This window comes from Vespula vulgaris, chromosome 18 (assembly GCF_905475345.1).
Source record: "Vespula vulgaris chromosome 18, iyVesVulg1.1, whole genome shotgun sequence".
Lineage (NCBI taxonomy): Eukaryota > Metazoa > Arthropoda > Insecta > Hymenoptera > Vespidae > Vespula > Vespula vulgaris.
Genome location: NC_066603.1, coordinates 4004 through 29574, shown reverse-complemented (window position 1 = coordinate 29574; position 25571 = coordinate 4004). Strand labels below are relative to the sequence as shown.

General features: G+C 35.8%; 1 protein-coding gene across 38 annotated transcripts; it reads left to right on the top strand.

Annotated features, from left to right (window-relative positions):
- Positions 1-1537: 1537 nt before the first annotated feature.
- Positions 1538-25571, top strand: LOC127070307 (alkaline phosphatase 4). 38 transcript variants are annotated; one of them, XM_051008084.1, is made up of 21 exons: positions 1538-1705; positions 3135-3236; positions 3963-4183; positions 4985-5177; positions 6685-6851; positions 7165-7476; positions 8382-8811; positions 9185-12672; positions 12856-13010; positions 13792-13877; positions 14050-14200; positions 14983-15062; positions 15145-15964; positions 16368-16512; positions 16854-17673; positions 18058-18195; positions 18374-18456; positions 18555-19602; positions 19696-24476; positions 25221-25249; positions 25329-25571. In XM_051008084.1, exons 2-8 carry the CDS (start codon positions 3152-3154, stop codon positions 9412-9414), a joined length of 1638 nt encoding a protein of 545 aa, XP_050864041.1. In that variant the 5' UTR covers positions 1538-1705; positions 3135-3151; the 3' UTR covers positions 9415-12672; positions 12856-13010; positions 13792-13877; positions 14050-14200; positions 14983-15062; positions 15145-15964; positions 16368-16512; positions 16854-17673; positions 18058-18195; positions 18374-18456; positions 18555-19602; positions 19696-24476; positions 25221-25249; positions 25329-25571. The 38 variants fall into 38 exon arrangements, 36 of the variants coding, with proteins under 36 accessions (XP_050864041.1, XP_050864024.1, XP_050864048.1 ...); XM_051008067.1 differs by having other exon boundaries at positions 9185-11577; positions 12258-12672; positions 19696-25571; XM_051008091.1 differs by having other exon boundaries at positions 18555-18806; positions 18917-19602; positions 19696-25571.

Here is a 25571-nt window from a genome sequence, read left to right as displayed (position 1 = left end):
TATGACGAGAAAACGAACGAGAAAGTAATTCGAACGATCATTTTCTTTTTCTTTCTCAAAGATGAAATAAAATACTCTATAGACGTCAATGCCGTAATAATGACACGATGACGATTAATAATAAATTATGACAAACACTAAGCTTTACCTCGAACGTAAATACGTATGCCTATCTCGTAATGTATCTCGAGGAAAAAAATGATCTTACATGGTCGTAGAAAACGTCTTTTGAGCAAGAAACGAAAACGAGCAAGTACCATTCGTCGGTATGATCAGCCGTGAAAAGCTTGTTCAGCATCTAAACACAAGTTAAACGTGTAATAAATATTTCCGAAATTGTCGGTTCTTCGGGTAACAATAATTTGATAAGAAAAATGTATGTACGTCAAGAAAAAAAGATTGAAAATGATCTCAAACGTTATTAATAAGATGCAACTCGTCCTAATACGTGTAATTAATTCAATGTGCTCAACGAACGCAAGAAAAAAGGTCTGTTGTAATTTCATCAACGAGTAAGAACAAAGATATGTCGCAATATCGTTCGTCAAAAATTAATTCGAAGTATGCGTATATCACGAAGATCGCTCTATGAAATGATAAGAGCTATCTTCGAAGATTCGTAGGATAGATTAAATCTGTATATTGAACATTAATATGCATATGTTCTATTTCCGAGTGCACATGGATTTATACATCTTTCTTTTTGACTGTATTATTCCTTATTTATTCTTCGTCGAAAAGAAACGAGCAGGAAAAGAATAAAAAAGAAAAAAAACCCAATACAAAAAAAAAGAGAAAAAGAAAACGTGCCGATGGAAAATCTACGAAAGAAGCTTCTGAAACCTTGAAAGAAATAAGAAAAGAGAATAATCGTCCGTGCGTAGAAACAATAACGACTTTGGTCGAAGTCATTCAAGTCCATGTCCTTACGTACAATTTAAAACACTCTCGTAAAAATGTAAAGAAACTCCTTCCATATTATAACAGTGATTACTGTAATAACATTGTATCCATAGTCATAATAACATTGCATCCATAGATGTTTTTCTTTATAAAAAAATATATATAATCATTCCTTTATTAAATGATGTAGCGCTTTGAACTCTCATATACATATGTTTGTACTTTTTCAGTCTTATTTTATTTTTTTTTGCTTCACGATATTAATTTCCCATATCCGAAGGTTAATGTTCGTTAAACAGAAGTTTTATTTATTGTTAATATGGTATAATTCTATTGGCATAGGTCGTACTATCATTTTGACGTCATTTTTTCTAAGAGTTTTTCTAATCTCCAATTGAAAAACTAGAAAGAGCAAGAGAAAAAAATTTGGCGAGTAGATGAATATCTATTTGGTTGGTGGGTCGCGCTCACGAATTAATCTATCCTGGACATAAGACATAATGACATTGAGTTCTCTTCAATTACGGTCGGATTAGCAGCGCACGAGGGGTCCCCCCCTTCCGTACAGAATCCGTACCCAGTGTCCCTTGCACGCTCTCTCCACCTCGTGCACAATCTGCCACGGCCTTTGAAACGCTATATAAAGTGACAAACTTCCTCGGTGGCTCGGTATTAGCGTTAACACGGTATCACGATACGATCGGCTGTGTTTCGTCGGTCCTTGGACTCGGTCGGCGAGGAGTCACGACAGAAAAAACGAACAATATAACGATAACAATACAACGATATCTATCATCTCGAGGTTTTTATTTTTTTCGATTGTTTCGAGTGTTCTGTGTTTTCTCTCTCTCTCCCCCCCCCCCCCCTCTCTGTGTCTTTTGATTCCTACCGTCAAAGCAAAATTCTTTCAATTACAAGAGTTTCAATGGTTTCTCGAAGAAGACGATGAATATTTTCTTATTGATAAAAAAGAAGAAGAGGAATACGAAAAAGCACGTGTTCGTGATATATTGGAAATTCGTTAGAAAGTCCCGTTCGAGATCGATTCTCTGATATTACGCACTGAGAAGATACATCTTACTTAGCCTTGTTTATCAACGATCGCGATTTGGAAGATATTTCGATAATCGATACGATAACCCTTTGGACTTTGGCTTTCTTTACGTAAGGACAAATATAGGTTACTCGTCTATTACCACCACGCGAGCATTACCGTTGATGGTACGACACCGTGTACACTGTACATGCTAATCGATCGGGCATCCTATACATATGTACGTACATACATATATGAAACTTTATATTCTACTGTATTCTCTCTTTCTTTTTATTTTTAATTTTTATTTTAACATATGAGAAATATTTCATCGAAACGATAACTTAATTATTTTTTGTTTGGAAAATATCAGCGTTTCATGAACAATCGTTAAATTTGTGTTCTTACATTTTGTAACATCCGTTTATCGAATTTTGTATAGGAAACGACGTAATACGAGATATATTTGGAATTATCGATTCTCTCTTTTCCTTTAACCCTTTTGTGATCCGCATTGTATTGAGAATCGGAATACTATCGCCCTTGTGTGTGTGTGTGTGTGTACATGCGCATGTCCCGCGCACGTAAAACATATTTCGTTAAACATGTAAGGTATAGCAGCTTCGTTAGAATTTTGTTCTCTTTTCCGTGAGATTAGAATATGATAAATAAAATTAGAATATAAATTTTGATCATCTTAGGATTTACTACTCGTAGAAATTGCAGCAAGAAACGATGATCTCCCAATCATATTATATCACACGATCTAATCTCCTGCAAAAGAACTTTAACAATTATTCTCAACATTCGATTTAAATTGATTTTATACGCTTGTCACGCAAATATTATATAATTATAAACGCATTATCGACGGTTAGCAAATAGTTCTTTTTCTAAGAAGGAAAAAAAAAACAACAAAAATATTTTCAATTGTTTTCCAACTATGTAAAAAATGTCAGTATTCGTGAGAATGTAAAGAAGATAACTTGTTAAATATGTTTGTGCATTTATTTGTTAACTTAAATTGGACTTGCAATTAAGAACAGTCCAATTTAGTTACGAAACGATAGACAAAGTTGAAGGGATATCGTGTTGTTAAACGCATGTTTATCTTAAAAATTGTCGTAAAAAAAGAACAAATTCGCAATCACGTTTACGGAACTAAATTCTAACGACCATTATATTTACTTTACAGATTGAAAAACCATAAATATGAAACGTCTCGTCGCGCTAGTTTGCATAATACTAAGTCTTCAGGATTCCACGGCTTTGCGAATGGGATCCACGGATTACGAAGGTTTGTTACAATTATAATGTTCGCGAAAGCTTCCTAGTCTTTTACCTTAACTATTTCGTTTCTTCGATTTTTTATACTTCAAATTTATATTCGATATCTTTGATTTAACCGATTAATAAGGCAGTTTTTTCAAATTTCATTCAATAAGGTCGACAAGAGTAGAAAATATAAATAAACCGTTATTACTGAAATTGAAATGATAATATGAAAATAGATCGATTTATAATTAAAATAATTTCGACTTTATTGAAATTAAATAATAAAAATTTTTATTGATTCGCACCACATTCAAGAATAATAGCTCGAATATGATGGAAATATAATGAATTCAAATGAAATGTAAATTCATTAATCATCGAAATATACACCGAACGTACGTACGCGTTGTTGTTCCGTAGCATATCTACAAAGCATAAATCGCGAGTTTTTGTCTTTTTTTTTTTTTTCGTGTATAAAAGAGAATAAAATGCGGATCATTAACGTTCCTGCTTATGTTGTATTAACACTATATATATATATATATATATATATATATATATATATATATATATAATATGTAAGTGGATGTTTACATTTCGTTCGAATATCTTATGACATGGAAATAAACAGATAGAAATAAAGAAGAAAAAAACTCGCCATAAAAAGAAACAGAAAAACTACGATTGTTATCGCGAAAGAAAAGAATTATTCCATTGGCAACGAAGCGAAACTCTGATCTCTTATCAGACATGTCCTTCTGGATGAAGTCCGGACAAGAAAATCTTCAAAGGATCTTGGCTCATCGGGACATCGAGAATCGTGCGAAAAATGTGATCGTATTCATCGGCGATGGAATGGGCTCTAGTACGATAACAGCTGGCAGAATTTTGACGGGACAGTCGAAGGGTCTCTCCGGCGAAGAGTATAAACTCGTTTTCGAGGATTTCCCCAGTACTGGCTTTTCCAAGGTATTTTAATACTTCATAATGATACCCTAATTTGCAAAGGACGTAGTATTATTTTTATGTACATGCATACTTATGCGTAAGAGAAGAATGAATTTGTTATACGTAAGAAAGCTAAATTGCCTTTCTTTCTTTTTACATACGTAGATACATTTCAAGGAGAATTTCATTCGTTATGTTCTTTATTTTTGCAATCACAGCGACAACGTTTTTCTTCGCTTTATCTTTTTGATGGACGTCCGACAGTCGTTAAGAGACAGATATCACGCGTAATTATCGAATACGCCGGGCAACGTTCCGCATACGCGAGATAATCTCTTTGTCCAAGTACTTGCTTATAAAAATGTCAGAAGCGCGAGTTGTTTTACATAAGCTCGAGAAAAGATAGCGGCACTAAATCACAATGTCATTGGCGAATATATCTCGTATCAATCTTGTTATATTTTCCTTTTCAGTCAGGATAAAACGTGACTAATTGAAAATTCTTTCGTTTGAATTTACTTATTCGTATCGTATTCGTTCGTTCTTGTCCCGATAAAGTGGACATCACTTTATTGTTTCTCATACGTCGCCTTTCAAATCGATGGTTAAATGAATACATATAGTACGTAATATATGTAGATTTTATAATATATAAAATATACAAGATGGTCCATAAAAACTCATACATACGAAATTAGATTTAGTAATGTATGCATGCAGATAAACGATTTATATTTAACGCGTTTTATCTCGATTAACTATTGTTTGGTAATAGCCGATTCGCGCAAGATTTACGATTTTACTGCCTATCTACTATTTCAGACATACAATGTTGATAAGCAAGTACCAGATTCAGCAGGCACGGCTACAGCGATGTTTTCCGGCGTAAAGTGTCGATACCGTGTTATCGGATACGATGCTAAGGCACGTTACAATCATTGCGATAAAGCGATCAATCAATTGAGTAAATTAACCACGATCGCTGATTGGGCCCAAGAGAGTGGTATGGACACAGGTGAGTGTGTCTTGTATTTTTATTGGCTTCCCGCTCTCTCGTGTGAAGAAATTTCATAAATAGAAATAAAATAGCCCTTCTGTACAGCTTTGCTTTTTCGCAATAAGCACGACCGACGTGGTTCGCTTTACACACAAATGACTGGTAAAAATGTAAAGCGAAATGTAGTGGTGTAACCATTCAAAGCTCGATAATAAAACGAAGATCGTAAAGTTTTTTCGGTGCGTCTTGATAACGACAAAAAAAAAGAGAGAAAGAAAAAAGTAAAAGAAAAGAAACGAATTTTACATCTAGCGAGTATCTTAGAAGATTTTTAGGAAGTCAACGAGTGATAACGTAATTCGAATGTAATTAAACGTAATAAAATGTAGATTCACGTAGTGACGAGAAATTTAGTTTCTACACACAAGCACGTATGTATACATTCTACACATGTATATTCGAAGGTTAAAAGTAACGTGAACTCGAACGCGATCGTCTTCGGTGCGCTAATCTATTAATTCGGTCTACATAAAGCATCATGGACATTCGAGTACGTAATTAAGTATCTGTGTTGAGTCGACCTTGTTAAGAGTTGCGTCTACACAGTGAAAGTACTTACGTTCAATAAGCCGGGGAGGTCGTGAGCCGACCTTCTCTCTTATCGAGGACGATTTTACCACGACCATGACTGATTTCTCCTTTCGGGAAATGAAAGCAAATTTTATGCGAGCGTCGTCGTGCATCCTCGTCTTGCCTTGCGTTCGATATATCGCTATGTATCTCGAATTCTAATCTATCTACTTTTCTATTGTTGACATTCAAAAGCTGTCAAAAAAAAAAAAAAAACTAACGCATAGATTTTTGTATGTAATAAAAAATACGAGTATGTTGAAAAACAGTACTGGCTTACTGTTCGTTATTATTAATTCTGAAATTTAATCTCGTAACGATTCACAGATTCTCATGACTCAATTTCTAAAATCAAAGATCGAGAGAACAGATTCACGTGCAGTCGTTTATTATACATTGCATATCAGTTCAACGATATTTCTTATAAACAGCGATCTATTTCATTGGAAATTGTAAAATATATTTTCGCCTTGTCCAACTTGATTCATTGTCTAGTTCATTATCTAGAATGTATGAAAATAATTCGAGAATCTCGAATTTTTTATTAAAATTCTCTGATATACTGCGATATAATAATAATGATGATAACGATGACGATGCTGCTGCTGCTGCTGCTGCTTCTGCTGCTGCTGCTGCTGCTGCTGATGATGATGATGATGATGATGATGATAATTCATAGTGATAATACAATTATTTTCTACTATTCATTAATTTTTATCTATCATATTTTGTATTATGACCTTTTGCGTGGAAGGAAAAATCACAAGAATCAAAAATAAGTTCATGATATAGATAAATAAGCAAAAAAAAATGTTTCGATCGTTACGATTCGAAAGGTTAAGCGTGGCGATGATAAAAATACAAAATCAATCCAGATTATAAAGTCATTTTGTAGGTTTCGTCACTACGACCCGCGTGACCCACGCGACTCCGGCAGGGCTCTATGCTCACGTGAATAATCGTGATTGGGAGTGCGATTCGGAAATTCCAAAGGAGTACCGAGAATGTACAAAAGACATAGCTAGGCAGCTCGTCGAGGATGCACCAGGAAACGGTTTCAAGGTACATATATTTCCAAATTGATTCTATTCGTTTGTTGATTTGCCAGACCAAAGCGATATAAAAGTCTAATCGAGAGTTGGCAGCCTTTTATAGAAGATATCCTGCTCTTTCACTCGATTCTAAGTGTTATGATCGTCCTATTCGAAAGAAAAAAGATGAAGAACGTGTAACAAGAATTAAAAAATTTTGAGATTCGTGTGATTAGATCGATTAAAGCAACACTTTTATTGTTCGTGTATCGATTCGCGTAAAAGATCAAGCGATTAGAGAGAAGGCTTTTGATCGAGTTTAATCCAATTGAAATGATCATCAGGTGATAATGGGCGGTGGAGCCCAACATATGGGTATGACTATGGAAAAGATCGACAAAGGCACCTGTATCAGAAACGATGGTAGGAATTTGGCCGAGACGTGGATAAAAAATAATCCCGATGGGAAGCTGGTAACCGACGTCGAGGAACTAATGTCCGTTGACATTGGTAGTACCAGCAAGATCATGGGCATCTTTGCACCTAGTCATTTGCCTTATCGCGCTGAGAAGAATAACAATGTTCCGTCCTTGGCGAATATGACGATGCAAGCTATCAGATTGCTCAGAAAAAATAAAAATGGATTCCTCCTGATGGTAAGCTATTTTGTTTCGTCTTGATAATAATAAAAAAAAAAAGGAAACGAGAAAGAAAAAAAAATGGGAAAAAAATTAAATGAGAAAAATCAGATGGAAAGTAACATGACAAGGCAATAATTTGTTGATGTCGCCTAATTTTTTACTAGAATTAGAATTTCCCGGATGCTTTTCAAGGCAGTAGTACTTATCCAGATAATTCTATGCGTAACTTTAGAAGTTGATGCAGCGGTACAGTGACTGTACTTTAACGACTTCTTAATCATAAAGTGCGTGTTACGGTAGAACACTCAAGAACGATCTATTGTTTGCACCGACTTGATAGCGTTATGATGATACTCCCAGTATCATCGGATTAAATTGGTAGCATGGATTTGCTTTAGTAAGTAGACGAGACAATATACGTAGAGTTATTAGCTCCTGGAAGTGTTGGTATGATATTTTTAATGAAATTTAATAATCTATTTGTTAAATGATTCAACTTTTTTCAAAATGAAGAGAGATTATTTAGAAAATGAAGAGAATGAAGAATTTTCAAGCGGTTAATTTTAATATTTCCGAACAGGAGTAACTAAAGCCAACGATACTTTCAATTCTATTACATAATCTCTTTAGCGAAGAACTTGAATGTGAATAGAGGGTTAAAAAAGTTACAAAATTATGCATGGGGATAGCATGATTCACTTACAGTTCTAGCGCTGCGGTTTGATCGTCAATTCAATTTTATTCCCCCCCCCCCCCCTCCGAATGAATCGTAAGCAAGATTTCATCGAACTTGTTTAAACTTCATCAAGATCAATGTCAGTCACCTTGTACACATTGATATATTATAGTTACACTTTAAACGTACTTACATACATGTATTCGTTGCAACGACTTAAATTAATGCCGTACTCGTTTGCTAGGTCGAAGGTGGAAAGATAGATATAGCACATCACCAAAACTATGCAGAGTTGGCACTTCGCGAATTATCCGAATTCGAAGAAGCTGTGAACGTTGCCTTAAAACAGGTGAAATTGGACGAGACTTTGATAATCGTCACAGCCGATCATTCTCATTCTTTCACGATGAATGGCTATCCTGCTAGAGGCAACGACATACTTGGTTTAGCAAGTAACATAGCCAATAAGGATGATCAAAGATACGAGACACTTACCTATGCTAATGGCCCAGGATTTTTTTATCATCGTCGAAACGACAGTAAAAATGTCAACGAGACCTGGATAAACTTGGAAGAGGACAAAAATCGTAGCAATATATTTTATATGCACATGGCTGCTCAATATCTAAAGGACGATACTCATGGTGGTGAAGACGTTGGAGTTTACGCTATTGGTAATCACATTATAATAATCACATAAAAAAAGAAAAACAAAAGAATATTTCTAACAAAAATACATTAAATTTCTTTTGATTTTGTGTGTTAACTCTTAAACTCATATAATTGAAATGAAAAGTACTAAATTTTTGAAATGGATCTATCGCATTATCTTGTTTTTGCAATATTACTTATCCAATTTTTACTTCATTCAGACGAATTAATATTAAAAGTTCTATACGTTTGCATTTGTTAGTTTTTTCCTAAATATTTAAAACGAAAAAAGAGAAAAACATGCATCAAAAAGTTAATCTATTATTTTTATACATTTTTTTTCATTGATCCATTTCATCCATCCTATATATTAAATATTCAATCTATTATTTTTAGGTCCCTACTCCCATCTCTTCCGTAGTACATTTGAACAAAATTACATAGCTCATGTGATAGCCTACGCGGCTTGTTTCAAAGACTGGCCATCGCACTGTGACAGTGCGTACAGTCGGTACTTTTACGAGTTGTCGAATACGAGGGGACGTTCTACGGCGGCGTCGAGTTTCGCTTCTACGTATACGATATTCACGATACTCATCTTGATGTCAACTTTGATGAGGCCTTGATGAAAGATCATCCTCGTTCGTAGCAGTCAGCACAGTATATTACATTTTTCTTTATCTAAATCGTATCAATGAATTATCATAATCAAAATTTTAAAAAATACTACCACGATTTTCTCTCTCTTTTTCTCTTTCTATCTTGAAATACGTACACGCACGTACGCCGCACGTATGCCGTACGACACACACACACACACACAATTTATTTCGCGATAAAAATATTAAGTAAAAGTTTTATAATTTGTCGAATATATATATTTTAAATTTACATTCAAGCTTTCATTGCAAGCTTTTAATAAACTTTCCAAATGAACAATACACGATCTCTTGATATTACATAGTTATAAAAGAATAAAGAAACCAATTGTGTGTTAGTAATAAGAAATAATTCTTTCTTTTGTATTTTTGGCATAGATTCTTTCTCTTTCATGAGAAAAGAATGTCAGATGATCATTAATCATATACTCGAATACTGTTATACTGCTAGTATACTCTAATTAACATAAAATATCCACATTGTGATGTTACATTGTTATTTTATGTAATATTTATCGAATGGTACAGATCGTTTTTAACTTGGATGTATTTTACAATAGTTTTATAGTATAGGTAACAAGTGAGGGTTTTGTGTCACACATATGTGTGTGTATATAAATAATTACTCTGATGTTGCGATGTTCTTTGTTTAATATACTGATGGCCCTCAGTTGGTTAAAATACTTTAGATTATATCAGAAAATGCTTCTTTAAAATCTGTTGTAATATGTTGAGTCAATTGAATATGTATTATATTTGCCAAATCTGTATTGAAAAAAGAAATTTAAAATACTTTTGGGGAAATGTTTTATATATATATGTGTTTATAATATTGTAACATTTCTCACCTTATTCGACAAATGTTTTAATCTCTTTCATATCCAAGTAATCATTGAAATGTTGTGTGGCTTCCATTACTGCTTGTCATGATAAAATGATTTCTTCATATTGTTTCTTTTATATCAATGTTCGAAAAGCGCACATTATGTAATGTAATATAATATTTTAGTTGAAAATATTAAAATACAAATTAATGTTCTTTTATCGAAGCTTTCTTTGGTCCTTTTCTTTCAGTTATGTATTTTTTATTGAATATGTCGTACATGTATCGAATAGCTGAGGATTCTGAATTCATTCTACTTGTATAACATTCTTGTAACTTTATTTCTTTAATTTTGCAGTAATGAATTTAATGTGGATTCTTTCAACATTTATTGTTGACGTGTAATTAGTAATCGACATCATCGGAATAAGGAATATTGATGCATAAGACTTTTATTTCATTCAATGATAAATATTTACTGAAAATCGAAGATGTTAAGTTTTACATAATAATCGTATAAATTGCATCCTAGAACTACGAATTCTTCTATTGTCAACTGGACATAGTTGGAAATTTATTTGCACGGTAAATGATCACGAATATCATTCATAAACAAATTATATTTTATTCTTTACTTTTTACCGAATACACAATTACAATTAAGTGTATAAACTATTTATTTTTTTATGAAATTTAAATATATTACACAGAGCACATTTAGTATTTTTTAAATTAATCCTCATTATAAAAGCTTTTTATTTTTATTTATAACCTATATATTAAAAATCGATAAGAAATTTAACAATTATAATATCATAGAGTGTTTCCATCTCTCTCTTTGAATTGCACAGATGATGTACGCGCATATGCGACAGTCCAAGTTACGAATGTCTTGCAACTTGAATTTCATTACTAGCATAATCTTTATCATTCCGAGTGAAGCTATATCCAGTGCCAACTGGATTATCAATGTAAATTAAATTACGAGAAATACTTAAGAAATATAATACTTACACGATGCAAGCGTTGTTAGACTCGTTCGTCGTCCAGATAAAACACGTCCAGAGAGATGCTTAGAGGAACGAATACTGCGTACTAACCACGCCTTAGTAAGGACGACGAATGTGGGAAAATCGTGCCACGGTTGATCTCTCCGATCGTCCCTTGTTTATTTACAAATACTTTTCACTACAAGACTTCCCCAATTCTCCGAATTGTATACACGTACGACGTATATATACACACGTAGTAACAACAATTTATCACGCTCGACCGGTTTTTCTTTCGTTGTTTGCCGGAAACAATAGGTAAAGGAATCTTTAAGCTATTATCTATATACTAATGTTATCTTTCTTTTTCTACGAAGAGCCTCTTTGTATGTATTCAAAAACAGACAAACTTACGTGCGCGCAACGAGACTTTGCTATAACGAAGATTTAAACTATCTAATTTTAAAATTAACCTTATCCTTTACTTTTATGCGTGAATTATCGTCGAGAAAACATCATTTTTTGACACGATTTTTTCAAACAAAACGAAGCGTGTATTCGAAAGTTCGGAAGAATCGTATTCTCACTAGAATATTCATCTTTGAAGCGATCTCGTTCGTCAAAATCGTTAAAAAATTATATCTGTATTTATCGTTGGCGTAAACCAACATAAAACAACGAGCGATGGACTGTCAACAAAAACGGACCTTTCAACGAATCGGATGGTTACTCTCTCTCTTTCTAAAAGCAGAAACTTCAAAATCAATACTTTCCTCGTACTAACATCGAAAATAATACACATTTATATGAAAAATAATCGTACGCGGGCGCACGAACATTTTCCTTACAAATATATTTTCACGTTTACGAGCTTTATTTCTACAGATATCAAATCGAAATGATTAATTTTCACAGTTTGATGCAGCAAGATATTCGTTTAGATAGTTTTTAATTTCGTATATCATATTTTTAACGTTTCCATATTATTATACAAACAGATCGAAACAACAAACACGTGGGGAAGCCATTGTAAAGATGACGTAACGCGTACGCGGGACGGTCCATAGCTTCCTTCCTGCCGCTTAATCCGCCATTCCGAATTAGTTCGTGGCACGCGTCGCAACCGAGCTTCGTCCTCTCGTTAATTGCAGTTAATCAGAATATTTTATCCAACGTACGCTCTAATTTTGTATATCGATCGAACGTCGAAAACGCTATTTCCACGGGTGAATTTATTAACATCGATCACGCTCAACTACGAAATATATTCTGCTGCGTTCCTTAACCTAACAACCATACAAGCCATCGTTATTTTCGATTATACAATGGAAGAACTACGACGTTCGCATTTTCGTCATCAATTTTACTTATTTACAATGAGAAATGATGTTGGACACACGACAACGACGACTGGTAAGCATTAGTTGAAAAACATTGTTATTTATTATCGTTGCAATCTTTACGTGAACGTTTAGTTATACAGGCGTCAAATCGAAATGATTAATTCTCACAGTTCGGTATAGCAAGATATCCGTTTAGATAGTTTTTAACTTCGTATATCATATTTTTAACGTTCCGATATTTTCATACAAATAGATCGAAACTTTACAAGCACGTGGGGAAGCCATTGGAAAGATGACGTAATATGTACGTACGACGGTCCACATCTTTCTTGCTGCCGCTTACTCCGCCATTCTGAATTATTTCGTGGCGTTTGTCGCAAGCCAGCTTCGTCCTCTCGTTGACTGCAGGTAATTAGAATATTTTATTTAACGTGCGTCATTATTTTATATAGCGATTGAATGCAGAAAACACGATTTGAGCGGATAAAATTTGTTAACACCGATCGCGCTCAACTGCGAATTGTAAATTATCGTCCTACCTTCCTTAACCTAACATAAACGTGTAAACAATCGTTCTTTGCGGTTATACAATAGAAGAGCTACGACTTTCGGATTTTCGTCATCAATTTTACTTATTTACAATAATAAATGGTGTTCGACATATAACGACGACTGGTAAGCGTTAGTTGAAAAAGATTATCATTTCTCGTCGCAATAGTCGCTACATGAACGTTTAGTTATACAGGCGTCAAATTGAAACGAATAATTTTTACAGTTTGGTGTAACAAGATATCCGTTTAGATAGTTTTTAACGTCGTATATCATATTTTTAACGTTTCGATATTCTCATACAAATAGATCGAAACAACGAACACGCAGGGAAGCCATTGGAAAGATGACGTAACGCGTACGCGCGACGGTCCATAGCTTCCTTCCTGCCGCCTAATCCGCCATTCCAAATCGTTTCGTGGCACGCGTCGCAACAGAGCTTCGTCCGTTCGTTAATTGCAGTTAATTAGAATAGTTTATTCAACGTGTACCATTATTTTACGTACCGATCGAACGTCGAAAAAGCGATATCCGCGGGTAAATTTATTAACATCGATCACGCTCGACTACGAAATATAACTTATTCTACCGCGTTCCTTAACCTAACAACCGTACAAGCCATCGTTACTTTCGATTATAGAATGGGAGAGGTACGACGTCTGGATTTTCGTCTTCAATTTTACTTATTTACAATGAGAAATGGTGTTGGACACATGACGACGAGTGGTAAGCATTAGTCGAAAAAGGTTCTTATTTATTATCGCTGTAATCCGTACTCGAACATTTTATCAAATCGTAACGATTAATTTTCATTATTTTATGTAGCAAGATATCCGTTTCGATAGTTTTTAGCTTCGTATATCATATTTTTAACGTTTTGATATTTCTATACAAATAGATCGAAACAACAAGCACGTGGGGAAGCCATTGCAAAGCTGACGTAACGCGCATGCGCGACGATACAGCTTCCTTGTTGCCGCTTAATCCGCCATTCTGAATCAGTTCGTGGCACGTGTCCCAACCAAGCTTCGTCCTCTCGTTAATTGCAGGTAATTAAAATATTTTATTTAACGTGCACCATTATTTTATATACCGATCGAATGCCGAAAACGCGATTTTTCCGATAAAATTTGTTAACATCGGTCGCGCCCAACTGCGAATCGTAAATTGTACCGCGTTCCTTAACCTAACATAACCATATAAGCAATCATTATTTACGATCGTACAACGGAAGAGCTACGACGTTCGCATTTTCCTCATCAATTTTACTTATTTACAATAATAAATGGTGTACGACACACAACGACGACTGGTAAGCGTTAGTTGAAAAAGATTATTTTTTATCGTCGCAATAGTCTACATGAACGTTTAGTTATACAGGCGTCAAATTGAAACGAATAATTTTTACAGTTTGGTATAACAAGATATCCGTTTAGATAGTTTTTAATTTCGTATATCATATTTTTAACGCTTCGATATTCTCATACAAATAGATCGAAACAACAAACACGCGGGGAAGCCATTGGAATGATGACGTAACGCGTACGCGAGACGGTCCATAGCTTCCTTCCTGCCGCTTAATCCGCCATTCTAAATTGTCTCGTGCCAAGCGTTGCACTCGAGCTTCGTCCTCTCGTTAATTAGAATTATTAGTTAATTAGAATATTTTATCTAACGTTCACTCAGATTTTATATAGCGACGAATACCAAAAATGCGATTTCCGCGAGTGAATTTATTAATAACGATCACGCTCAATTGCGAAATATAACTTATTCTACTGCGTTCCTTAACCTAACATAATCATCTAAGCCATCGTTCTTTCGATTATAGGATGGAAGAGGTACGATGTTCGGATTATCAATTTTACTTACGTACGATAAGAAGTGATATTCGATACAGGACGACGAGTGGTGCGCAGTAGTTAAAAAATATTGCTATTGTCACTGTAATCTTTTTGGGAACGTTTAGTTAATTCTATATTTACCTTTTCAGGGCGTAGATTCTGTAAATTTGTTCGTCAGCGTTAACAACACAGTGTGGCCCATGTTCCTAGAAAGAAGCAAGATTGATTTGGCTAGAGTTCAACAAAGTAGACGTCTTCCGTTTAAGTTTATATATTCATTCTTCGATTAAGCAGTGTTCTTTCAGCGAAACTTCTTTTAGTAATTTGCCGTCAGAGTATATTTTTTGTTCGATTGTACATTTTTTGGGAAGTGCGTTTTATATACGTGGAATAGTTGATAATTCGGAATTCATTCAAATTGATTAACGTTGATGTAACATTATTTCTTTAATTTTACATTAGTGGATTTTACATGGATTCTTTCAACCTTCATCGTCGTCATGTGATTAATAATCGACATCATCAGGATAGGGAGGAGTTGTGCACGGTCGTCACCGCGCAGTTGAATCTTTCTAGACGCAACCCACTTTTTATCGAGCACTTGTTTATGGTCGAGATTTGTCTCGTACCATTTTCTGTGCATTTACGCTGGTTGCTCTGCCTTCGTCCAGCATTATAAAATAACCGAGGACATTCTACTCTCCTCCTTATTTTTTAGACCTGCTTCAGATGTCGTTAATTGATCTCACGTCGAGGACGATCGATGGGAAAATCTATGTACGCGAACGCGCTTAATCTACATTATTTTAACGAGTCGTCGTCCGTCTTGGAATATCACTGCGAAATAAAAATTGTAGACTTTTCGTTGATAGTACATGAGAGAACGAATACTGCTTAAATCACGGAGTGGATGTATCATTCGACGGGTCGTTTCCTGATTGCTGTAATGCGGTTGACAGTTCTTTAGCCGTAAGATATTTTTGAATTATTCATACTTTTACTGCAGCTGTATTTCGTTTTGTATTCTACAGTTTATTTTATTGTGGGTTTTTCAGAAAACCGATCTCTTAATTTCATTTTTTTTTCTTTTTTTCAACCATTAATAGTGCACACCTGCACTCTACTTAGATATGATCTTAGAAGAAATTCTACAAGATATTGTATAGAAATGATCTAGGAGAAATATGTAATTGCATGCAGGCTTATGTACATTTTCCTTAAAAATATAGTTTTCACGCTTAGGAGCTTTATTTTGAGAGATATTAAATTGAAACGATTAATTTTCATAGTATGGAGTAGTCGGATATCAATTTAGATAGTTTTTAAATTCGTATATCATATTTTTAATGTTCCGATATTTTCGTACAAATAGATCGAAATGTTACAAGCACGTGGGGAAGCCATTGCAAAGGTGACGTAATGCGCAAGCGCAGCGGTCCACAGCCTCCTTGCTGCCTCAGAATCCACCATTTTGAATAATGATTGGCACGTGTTATGACCAAGCTTTTTTCTTGCAGGTAATTAGAATATTTTATCTAACGTACGCTCTAATTTTATGTACCGATCAAATGTCGAAAACGCGATTTCCACAAGTGAATTTATTAACATCGATCACGTTCAATTGCGAAATATAACTTATTCTACTGCGTTCCTTAACCTAACATAATTATCTAAGCCATCGTTCTTTCGATTATAGGATGGAAGAGGTACGATGTTCGGATTATCAATCTTACTTACGTACGATAAGAAGTGATATTCGATACAGGACGACGAGTGGTGCGCAGTAGTTAAAAAATATTGCTATTGTCACTGTAATCTTTTTGGGAACGTTTAGTTAATTCTATATTTACCTTTTCAGGGCGTAGATTCTGTAAATTTGTTCGTCAGCGTTAACAACACAGTGTGGCCCATGTTCCTAGAAAGAAGCAAGATTGATTTGGCTAGAGTTCAACAAAGTAGACGTCTTCCGTTTAAGTTTATACATTCATTCTTCGATTAAGCAGTGTTCTTTCAGCGAAACTTCTTTTAGTAATTTGCCGTCAGAGTATATTTTTTGTTCGATTGTACATTTTTTGGGAAGTGCGTTTTATATACGTGGAATAGTTGATAATTCGGAATTCATTCAAATTGATTAACGTTGATGTAACATTATTTCTTTAATTTTACATTAGTGAATTTTATATGGATTCTTTCAACCTTCATCGTCGTCATGTGATTAATAATCGACATCATCAGGATAGGGAGGAGTTGTGCACGGTCGTCACCGCGCAGTTGAATCTTTCTAGACGCAACCCACTTTTTATCGAGCACTTGTTTATGGTCGAGATTTGTCTCGTACCATTTTCTGTGCATTTACGCTGGTTGCTCTGCCTTCGTCCAGCATTATAAAATAACCGAGGACATTCTACTCTCCTCCTTATTTTTTAGACCTGCTTCAGATGTCGTTAATTGATCTCACGTCGAGGACGATCGATGGGAAAATCTATGTACGCGAACGCGCTTAATCTACATTATTTTAACGAGTCGTCGTCCGTCTTGGAATATCACTGCGAAATAAAAATTGTAGACTTTTCATTGATAGTACATGACAGAACGAATACTGCTTAAATCACGGAGTGGATGTATCATTCGACGGATCGTTTCCTGATTGCTGTAATGCGGTTGACAGTTCTTTAGCCGTAAGATATTTTTGAATTATTCATACTTTTACTGCAGCTGTATTTCGTTTTGTATTCTACAGTTTATTTTATTGTGGGTTTCTCAGAAAACCGATCTTGATTTCATTCTTTTTTTTTTTCTTTTTTTCTTTTTTTCTTTTTTTCGACCATTAATAGTGCAGACCTGCGTTCTACTTAGATATGATCTTAGAAGAAATTCTACAAGATATTATATAGAAATGATCTAGGAGAAATATGTAATTGCATGCAGGCTTATGTACATTTTCCTTAAAATTATAGTTTTCACGTTTAGGAGCTTTATTTTGAGAGATATTAAATTGAAAAATTTATATCATATTTTTAATATTCCGATATTTTCGTACAAATGGATCGAAATGTTACAAGCACGTGGGGAAGCCATTGCAAAGGTGACGTAATGCGCAAGCGCGGCGGTCCACAGCTCCCTTGCTGCCTTAGAATCCACCATTTTGAATAATTATTGGCACGTGTTACGACCAAGCTTTTTTCTCACGTTGATTGCAGGTAATTGGAATATTTTATTTAACGTACACTCCTATGTTATATACCGCTAGAATATCGAAAACAATTTTCGCTGGTAAATTTATTAACATCGATCACGCTCAATTACGAAATATAACATATTTTACTACGTTCCTTAACGTAACATAACCATCTAAGTCATCGTTACTTTCAATTATAGAATGGAAGAGGTATGACGTCCAGATTTTCGTCATCAATTTTACTTATTTACAATAATAAATGGTGTTCGACACACAACGACTGGTAAGCGTTAGTTGAAAAAAATAGTTATTTATTGTCACTATAATATTTAGTATAATATTTATTAGAACGTTTACTTAATTCTATATCTACTTTTTCAGGATGTAGACGTGATTTCTTTCGTTATTGTTGACATTACATCGTGGCTAGTTTTCTTAAAAATAAGCAAGATGAATTTAGTTACATTCGAACAGAATTGACATCTTGACAGTACGAACGCTACTTAAATCGTGGAAGGAAGCGTTCCTTGATCTAACAACCAGCTAAGGAATCATTATTTTCGATGATAGAAAGAAAGAAGTATGAAGTTCAAAATTTTCGTCATCAGTTTTACTTATCTATGATAAGCAATGGTATTGGACACAGGACGACAACTGATAAGCAATAGTTGACATATATTATTATTTATTTTCACGTTACCCTTTACGATAACGTTTAGCTAATTCTACATTTATTTTTTCAGGGTATAGGCATTGCGATTTCGTCCGTTATTGTTAACAATGCATCGTGGCCCGTGTTCCTTGAAATAAGCATGGTGAATTTAGTTACAGTCGAACAGAATTGACATCTGTTTACACATTCATTCTTCGATTAAACAGTGTTCTATTAACGATACTTTTACATCGGAGTATATTTTTCTTCCGATTACATTTTTCATTTAATATACATCGAGTAGCTGATAATTCAAAGTTTATTCAAGTTGGATAACGTTATCGTAACTTCATTTCTTTAATCGATGAAAAAATCTATGTAAGCGAACGCGTCTTAAATAACACTATTTCAACGAATCATATGGTCTCTCTTGAAATATCGCTGCGAAATAGAAACGATAGGCTTTTCGTCGATAGTATACGACAGAACGAACACTGCTTAAATCGAAATATATGTGTTAATTGGGTCGTGGATTCCCGGATAGCAGTTCCTAAGTATCACGCTCGTTAGAGCAAGATGGTTCTTTATTCTCTTGTCTGATGAGGAATACTTAACATTTTGATATTTTTATTATAACACTATTTTTATTAACTTTGTTAATTTTTTTTTTTTCTTTTAGGAAGCCTATGTTGTAATTTCGTTCTACTGTTTGGATACGGATAAAAGAACAATTCAACGCTCTAGTTGGAAATGGTCTTTGTAAAATTGCGACTCACGGTTAGCATTGTTTAATGATATTTTAGTATTTTTTATCGCCATGTACTTTATTATAGGTTTCAATACTGCATTTTTATTATTTTCCTAAAATAGGAAAGCCTCCTTCCTCTAGGATCTATCATGAATATGAAGATGAGAGAGGAAAGGAAAGGAGCCAGGAAGATGCGATGGAAGCAATAACGAAGGATGGAATCTTGAAGAATCTTCCATTGGGTTAAAATCAGCACGAAAACAACGCTTCCTTCATTTTACCGAACCGAAAGAAGACTCGCCTCTCCTTCGTGCGTATTGCTTCTTTAAATCTGCTTAAGCTCCAACGTTCTACGTAATTCTCGGCGATTTTGCGCACCCCTAAGCGTTTCTGCGTGACACCCTGAGCATTTCTGCGACACCTGGAGCGTTTCTGCGACACCCTGAGCGTTTCTGCGACACCCTGAGCGTTTCTGCGACACCCCGAGCGTTTCTGCGACACCCCGAGCGTTTCTGCGACACCCCGAGCGTTTCTGCGACACCCCGAGCGTTTCTGCGACACCCCGAGCGTTTCTGCGACACCCCGAGCGTTTCTGCGACACCCCGAGCGTTTCTGCGACACCCCGAGCGTTTCTGCGACACCCCGAGCGTTTCTGCGACACCCCGAGCGTTTCTGCGACACCCCGAGCGTTTCTGCGACACCCCGAGCGTTTCTGCGACACCCCGAGCGTTTCTGCGACACCCCGAGCGTTTCTGGGACACTACCTTGAGCGTACCTTGGATACCCTAAGCGATCTTGCATGATACCCTGAGCGTTTCTGCGACACCCTCAGCGTACCTGCGCAATCCCTAACGTCGTATTCTGTTCAATTCTCAGCGTTTTGCGTAACCACCAGCATTTCAAACGATTCCCCTGCTTTAGTCTTGCGCATAATTACGATGTTTTACGAAAAATTACAAGATAGAAACAAATTTGTTAGAATCATTGTTATAATATTGTTGGAGTTTATAGAGCGTTGAAAAAATGAAACTTCAATTGGAAGGTAGTACATCAGTTGATTTTTTCTTTCCGGAATGTTAACATAAAATTGTTTTATACTTCACAAGATATTACGTGCGGTGCAACGTTTAAGCGGTTGTATTATTGTTTAAATCTTATTTTATATCGACCAATCGTATATTATAGATTCTTTAAATAATTGTAAAGTGATAGAAAGCATACATAAACTTGGGTGCGTTAAGAAAACTATTATTTAAGTATAATTTTATATCGAACAAACTTATATTGTAAACCGTTTAAATAATTGTATAGTGATAAGAAGCGTATATAAACAATGGTGCGTTGAGAAAAATATTTAAATATAATTTTAACTCGAGTAAACGTATAGTATAGAATGTTCAAATAATTAGTTAAACTAATAGAAAGTATACATAAATTCTGATGCGTTGAGAGAATTATCGTTTAATTATAATTTTATACCGAACAAACGTATATTGTAAAATTGTTTAAATAATTGTAAAGTGATAGAAAGCATACATAAATTTGATGCGTTAAGAGAATTTTAGACCACCGTTGGGCGTATCGAAAACCGTCGTCCAGTATTTATCCGTAACAAGAAACATCTTTTTAGACAATTCTTAGGATATCGCGTGACCCCAGCTTCGCGAATAATTGAAATGCTCATATACTAAAAAAGAAAAAATATTATTTTTATCATTGTAATAAGAAAGCGTCGAAAAAAAAGGAAGGCAGTATGTAAGCAGATTTCTGTTCTGCGAAACGTTCGATTAAAATTATTTTCTACGTACTACGAGCGGTATAAAGCTTGAGCGGCGGGGTTGTATTCTGTAAATATTAGTTTGATACTACCGAGCGTACATATGTAGCGTACATTGCTTAAATGATTGTAAAACGACAAAAAATAAAAATGATCTAGGTTTAGCGCGGTTCAACGCGGTCCAACGCGTGTACCGGAAATTTTAGGGCATGGTAGAGCGTTTCAACTACCGTGAATCCATTCGTGCGTAATTAAGCGTATTGCGTAATTCCGAACAGATTGGCGTAACCCTTAGAAATATTGCGTAAACCCCTAACCCTTATTTAGGTAAATTCTCTGGCTCTGCCAGACGCAACCCAGCGATTTCGCCGACTACGTGGTTTGGCGTAAGTATCCATTTGGCAAGGTATGGTTTTTTTACACGTAAGTCCTATCGATTTTTCGCAACGTCCAACGTGGACACCCAGAGTTTTGTCTTTTTCAGGTTATCTGCAACCTCGGAGTTGTTTATTTACCTACATACTATCGAGATTACTGAAGCGATGGTATTTTTTTTTGCATAATGTTAAGGGCATTGCGTCGTTTTAAACGAATGCGCGTAATCAGTAGTTTTTCTTTATTTTTTGTATGAAGCCCAGCGTATCTATATAATCCTTACAAATTTTGTGTAAACCTTTGCGTGTATTCAGCCGAACTTCTGTGGTCTAACTTCGGTGTAATCCAGACGCGACCCAACGATTTGCAGTAAGTATTTTTCTCACTTAATGCCTTTATGTTCGTTCCGTAATTTTACGCGTGTTGCGTAAATTGCATAGTATCTGCAACCCGCAGCTTATTTTCCTAGGTACCAGCGAAGTTATTTAAACTGCGGCATTTTTTTTTTCATAGTTCGGGATATTTTCGTTTTATCCGAAGAATCCGCGTTTTTATATAGCCTAACGTCTCTGTTTAAACCGTGGCGTGTATTTAGCTTCATTTTAGCGTGTCTACTTAACTCTAACGTTTCCACATTATCACTTAGTTATCGACCGTATTTTTTTTTTTAACGTGATCTCTATTCGTCGCGTAATTCTTCGCGTATATAGTAATTTGGAGGGTATTTAGAGCCCTAGCTTATTTTCCATGATACTGGATGGGTTACTTACCCGACAGAATATTTGCATAGTCCCAGGGGCACTTCCGATGAATCGTTGCAATGTCCAACTTCTTTACAACGCCAAGCGATTTTGCGAAACCTTTGCACGATTTGAAAGCCCTAGTGTAACGTAGCGTATTTTTACATAACGATCCCGAGATTTGTCGAAAGTACTTTTTTCTTTTTTCATAATGCTTGTCGGAGGTTTTTCTTTTTGACATTCTTAACAGCTGCGTTATTCGTAGAATACTCTAAGCAGCTTATTTTCGTAGATACTAGCTAGGTTATTGAAACGACAGCATTTTTTCTTTTTTCTTTTTTATAATTCGTAGGGCACTCGTTAGATCCGACGAATCTGCGTAAATACTAGGATTTTACTCTTAGATGACCGTGTACTTTCATGTGTATCTGCAACTATCAGCTTATTAATCGAAGATATTACCGAGGTTATATGATCGACTGCATTTTTTTTTTGCATAATCTGTGGGGCACTCGCGTTATTTCCGAAGAATCTGCGTAAATACTAGGGTTTTCAGGAAATGCAGCGTTTCTGTGTAATCCTTGTAGATTTGGCGTCGGTAATAGGGCGTATTTAGGTAGCCTCCGAGAATGCGGCGTAATCCGATTGTTTCCGCGTTACCACCCTGTGATTTCGCGTAAGTACTTGCATTTATACGTAATACTTGTGTAAATTCCTGTCGGTTTTCGATAACTCGTGGATGACCGTGTAGTTCCCGTGTACTTACAACTGTCGGCTTATTAATCGAAGATATTACCGAGGTTATATGATCGACTGCATTTTTTTTTTTGCATAATCTGTGGGGCACTCGCGTTATTTCCGACGAATCTGCGTAAATACTAGGGTTTTCAGGAAATGCAGCGTTTCTGTGTAATCCTTGTAGATTTGGCGTCGGTAATAGGGCGTATTTAGGTAGCCTCCGAGAATGCGGCGTAATCCGATTGTTTCCGCGTTACCACCCTGTGATTTCGCGTAAGTACTTGCATTTATACGTAATACTTGTGTAAATTCCTGTCGGTTTTCGATAACTCGTGGATGACCGTGTAGTTCCCGTGTATTTACAACTGTCGGCTTATTAATCGAAGATATTACCGAGGTTATATGATCGACTGCATTTTTTTTTTGCATAATCTGTGGGGCACTCGCGTTATTTCCGACGAATCTGCGTAAATACTAGGGTTTTCAGGAAATGCAGCGTTTCTGTGTAATCCTTGTAGATTTGGCGTCGGTAATAGGGCGTATTAGGTAGCCTCCGAGAATGCGGCGTAATCCGATTGTTTCCGCGTTACCACCCTGTGATTTCGCGTAAGTACTTGCATTTATACGTAATACTTGTGTAAATTCCTGTCGGTTTTCGATAACTCGTGGATGACCGTGTAGTTCCCGTGTATTTACAACTGTCGGCTTATTAATCGAAGATATTACCGAGGTTATATGATCGACTGCATTTTTTTTGCATAATCTGTGGGGCACTCGCGTTATTTCCGAAGAATCTGCGTAAATACTAGGGTTTTCAGGAAATGCAGCGTTTCTGTGTAATCCTTGTAGATTTGGCGTCGGTAATAGGGCGTATTTAGGTAGCCTCCGAGAATGCGGCGTAATCCGATTGTTTCCGCATTACCACCCTGTGATTTCGCGTAAGTACTTGCCTTTGTACGTAATACTTGTGTAAATTCCTGTCGGTTTTCGATAACTCGTAGATGACCGTGTAGTTCCCGTGTATTTACAACTGTCGGCTTATTAATCGAAGATATTACCGAGGTTATATGATCGACTGCATTTTTTTTTTTGCATAATCTGAGGGGCACTCGCGTTATTTCCGACGAATCTGCGTAAATACTAGGGTTTTCAGGAAATGCAGCGTTTCTGTGTAATCCTTGTAGATTTGGCGTCGGTAATAGGGCGTATTTAGGTGGCCTCCGAGAATGCGGCGTAATCTGATTCTTTCCGCATTACCACCCTGTGATTTCGCGTAAGTACTTGCCTTTGTACGTAATACTTGTGTAAATTCCTGTCGGTTTTCGATAACTCGTAGATGACCGTGTAGTTCCCGTGTATTTACAACTGTCGGCTTATTAATCGAAGATATTACCGAGGTTATTTTATCGACTGCATTTTTTTTTTTGCATAATCCGCGGGGCACTCGTTATATCCGACGAATTTGCGTAACTACTAGCATTTTCATAAAGTCCGGCATTTCTGCGTAACCTACAGATTTTACAAAAATCTAAGTACGCAATCTACAGCGTGGGACATAACCCCACTGTCTTCGCTTTACCATCCGGTGATTAGAAGTATTTGTCCGTTTTCTTTTTAGGTAATCCCTCGGTTTTTCAATAATTCCTAACGTACCGACGTAGTTCCTAGGTTTATCAGCAATACCCAGGTTATTTTCTTAGATACTAGCGAGGTTACTTAAACGATATTTTTGTCCTCCGAGCTTTCTCCGTAATCTCATTTTTTTCCGCATTACCATCTCGTGATTTCGCTCAAGTATATTGTTTTTCCGTAATGGATGTCGATTTTTCCTAACTCCTAGATGACCGTGTTATTTCCAGGATATCTGTAACGATCAGCTTATTAATTCTAGATATTAACGAGGTTATTTAGTCGATAGCATTTTTGAATAGTCCCTGAGGCGGTTGCATTATTTACGTAGACTATACGAACTACCAGCATCTTTATAAAGCTCATCGTTTCTGGGTAACCCTTACAGATTTTGGCTTATCCGACTGGCGATTTGAAGTAAGTATTTGTGCTTTATTTTTTATTCTTATGTAATATCTGTCTTCAATAATTACTAATATACCGACGTAATTTCTAGGTTACCCATCTTATTTCCCTAGATTCTAGAGAGGTTACTTAAACGACAACATGGTTGCATAATCCCAGGGGCATATTCGTTATTTCCTACGAATCAAGTAACGACCAGCGTCTTCATAAAGTGCAGCATTTCTGTATATCCTCATAGATTTGTCGTCAATCCTAGAACGTATTTAGGTGGCCTCCGAGCGTCAGGCGTAACGTCATAGTGTCCGCATAAGCGAATAAATTTGTTTCTACCTAA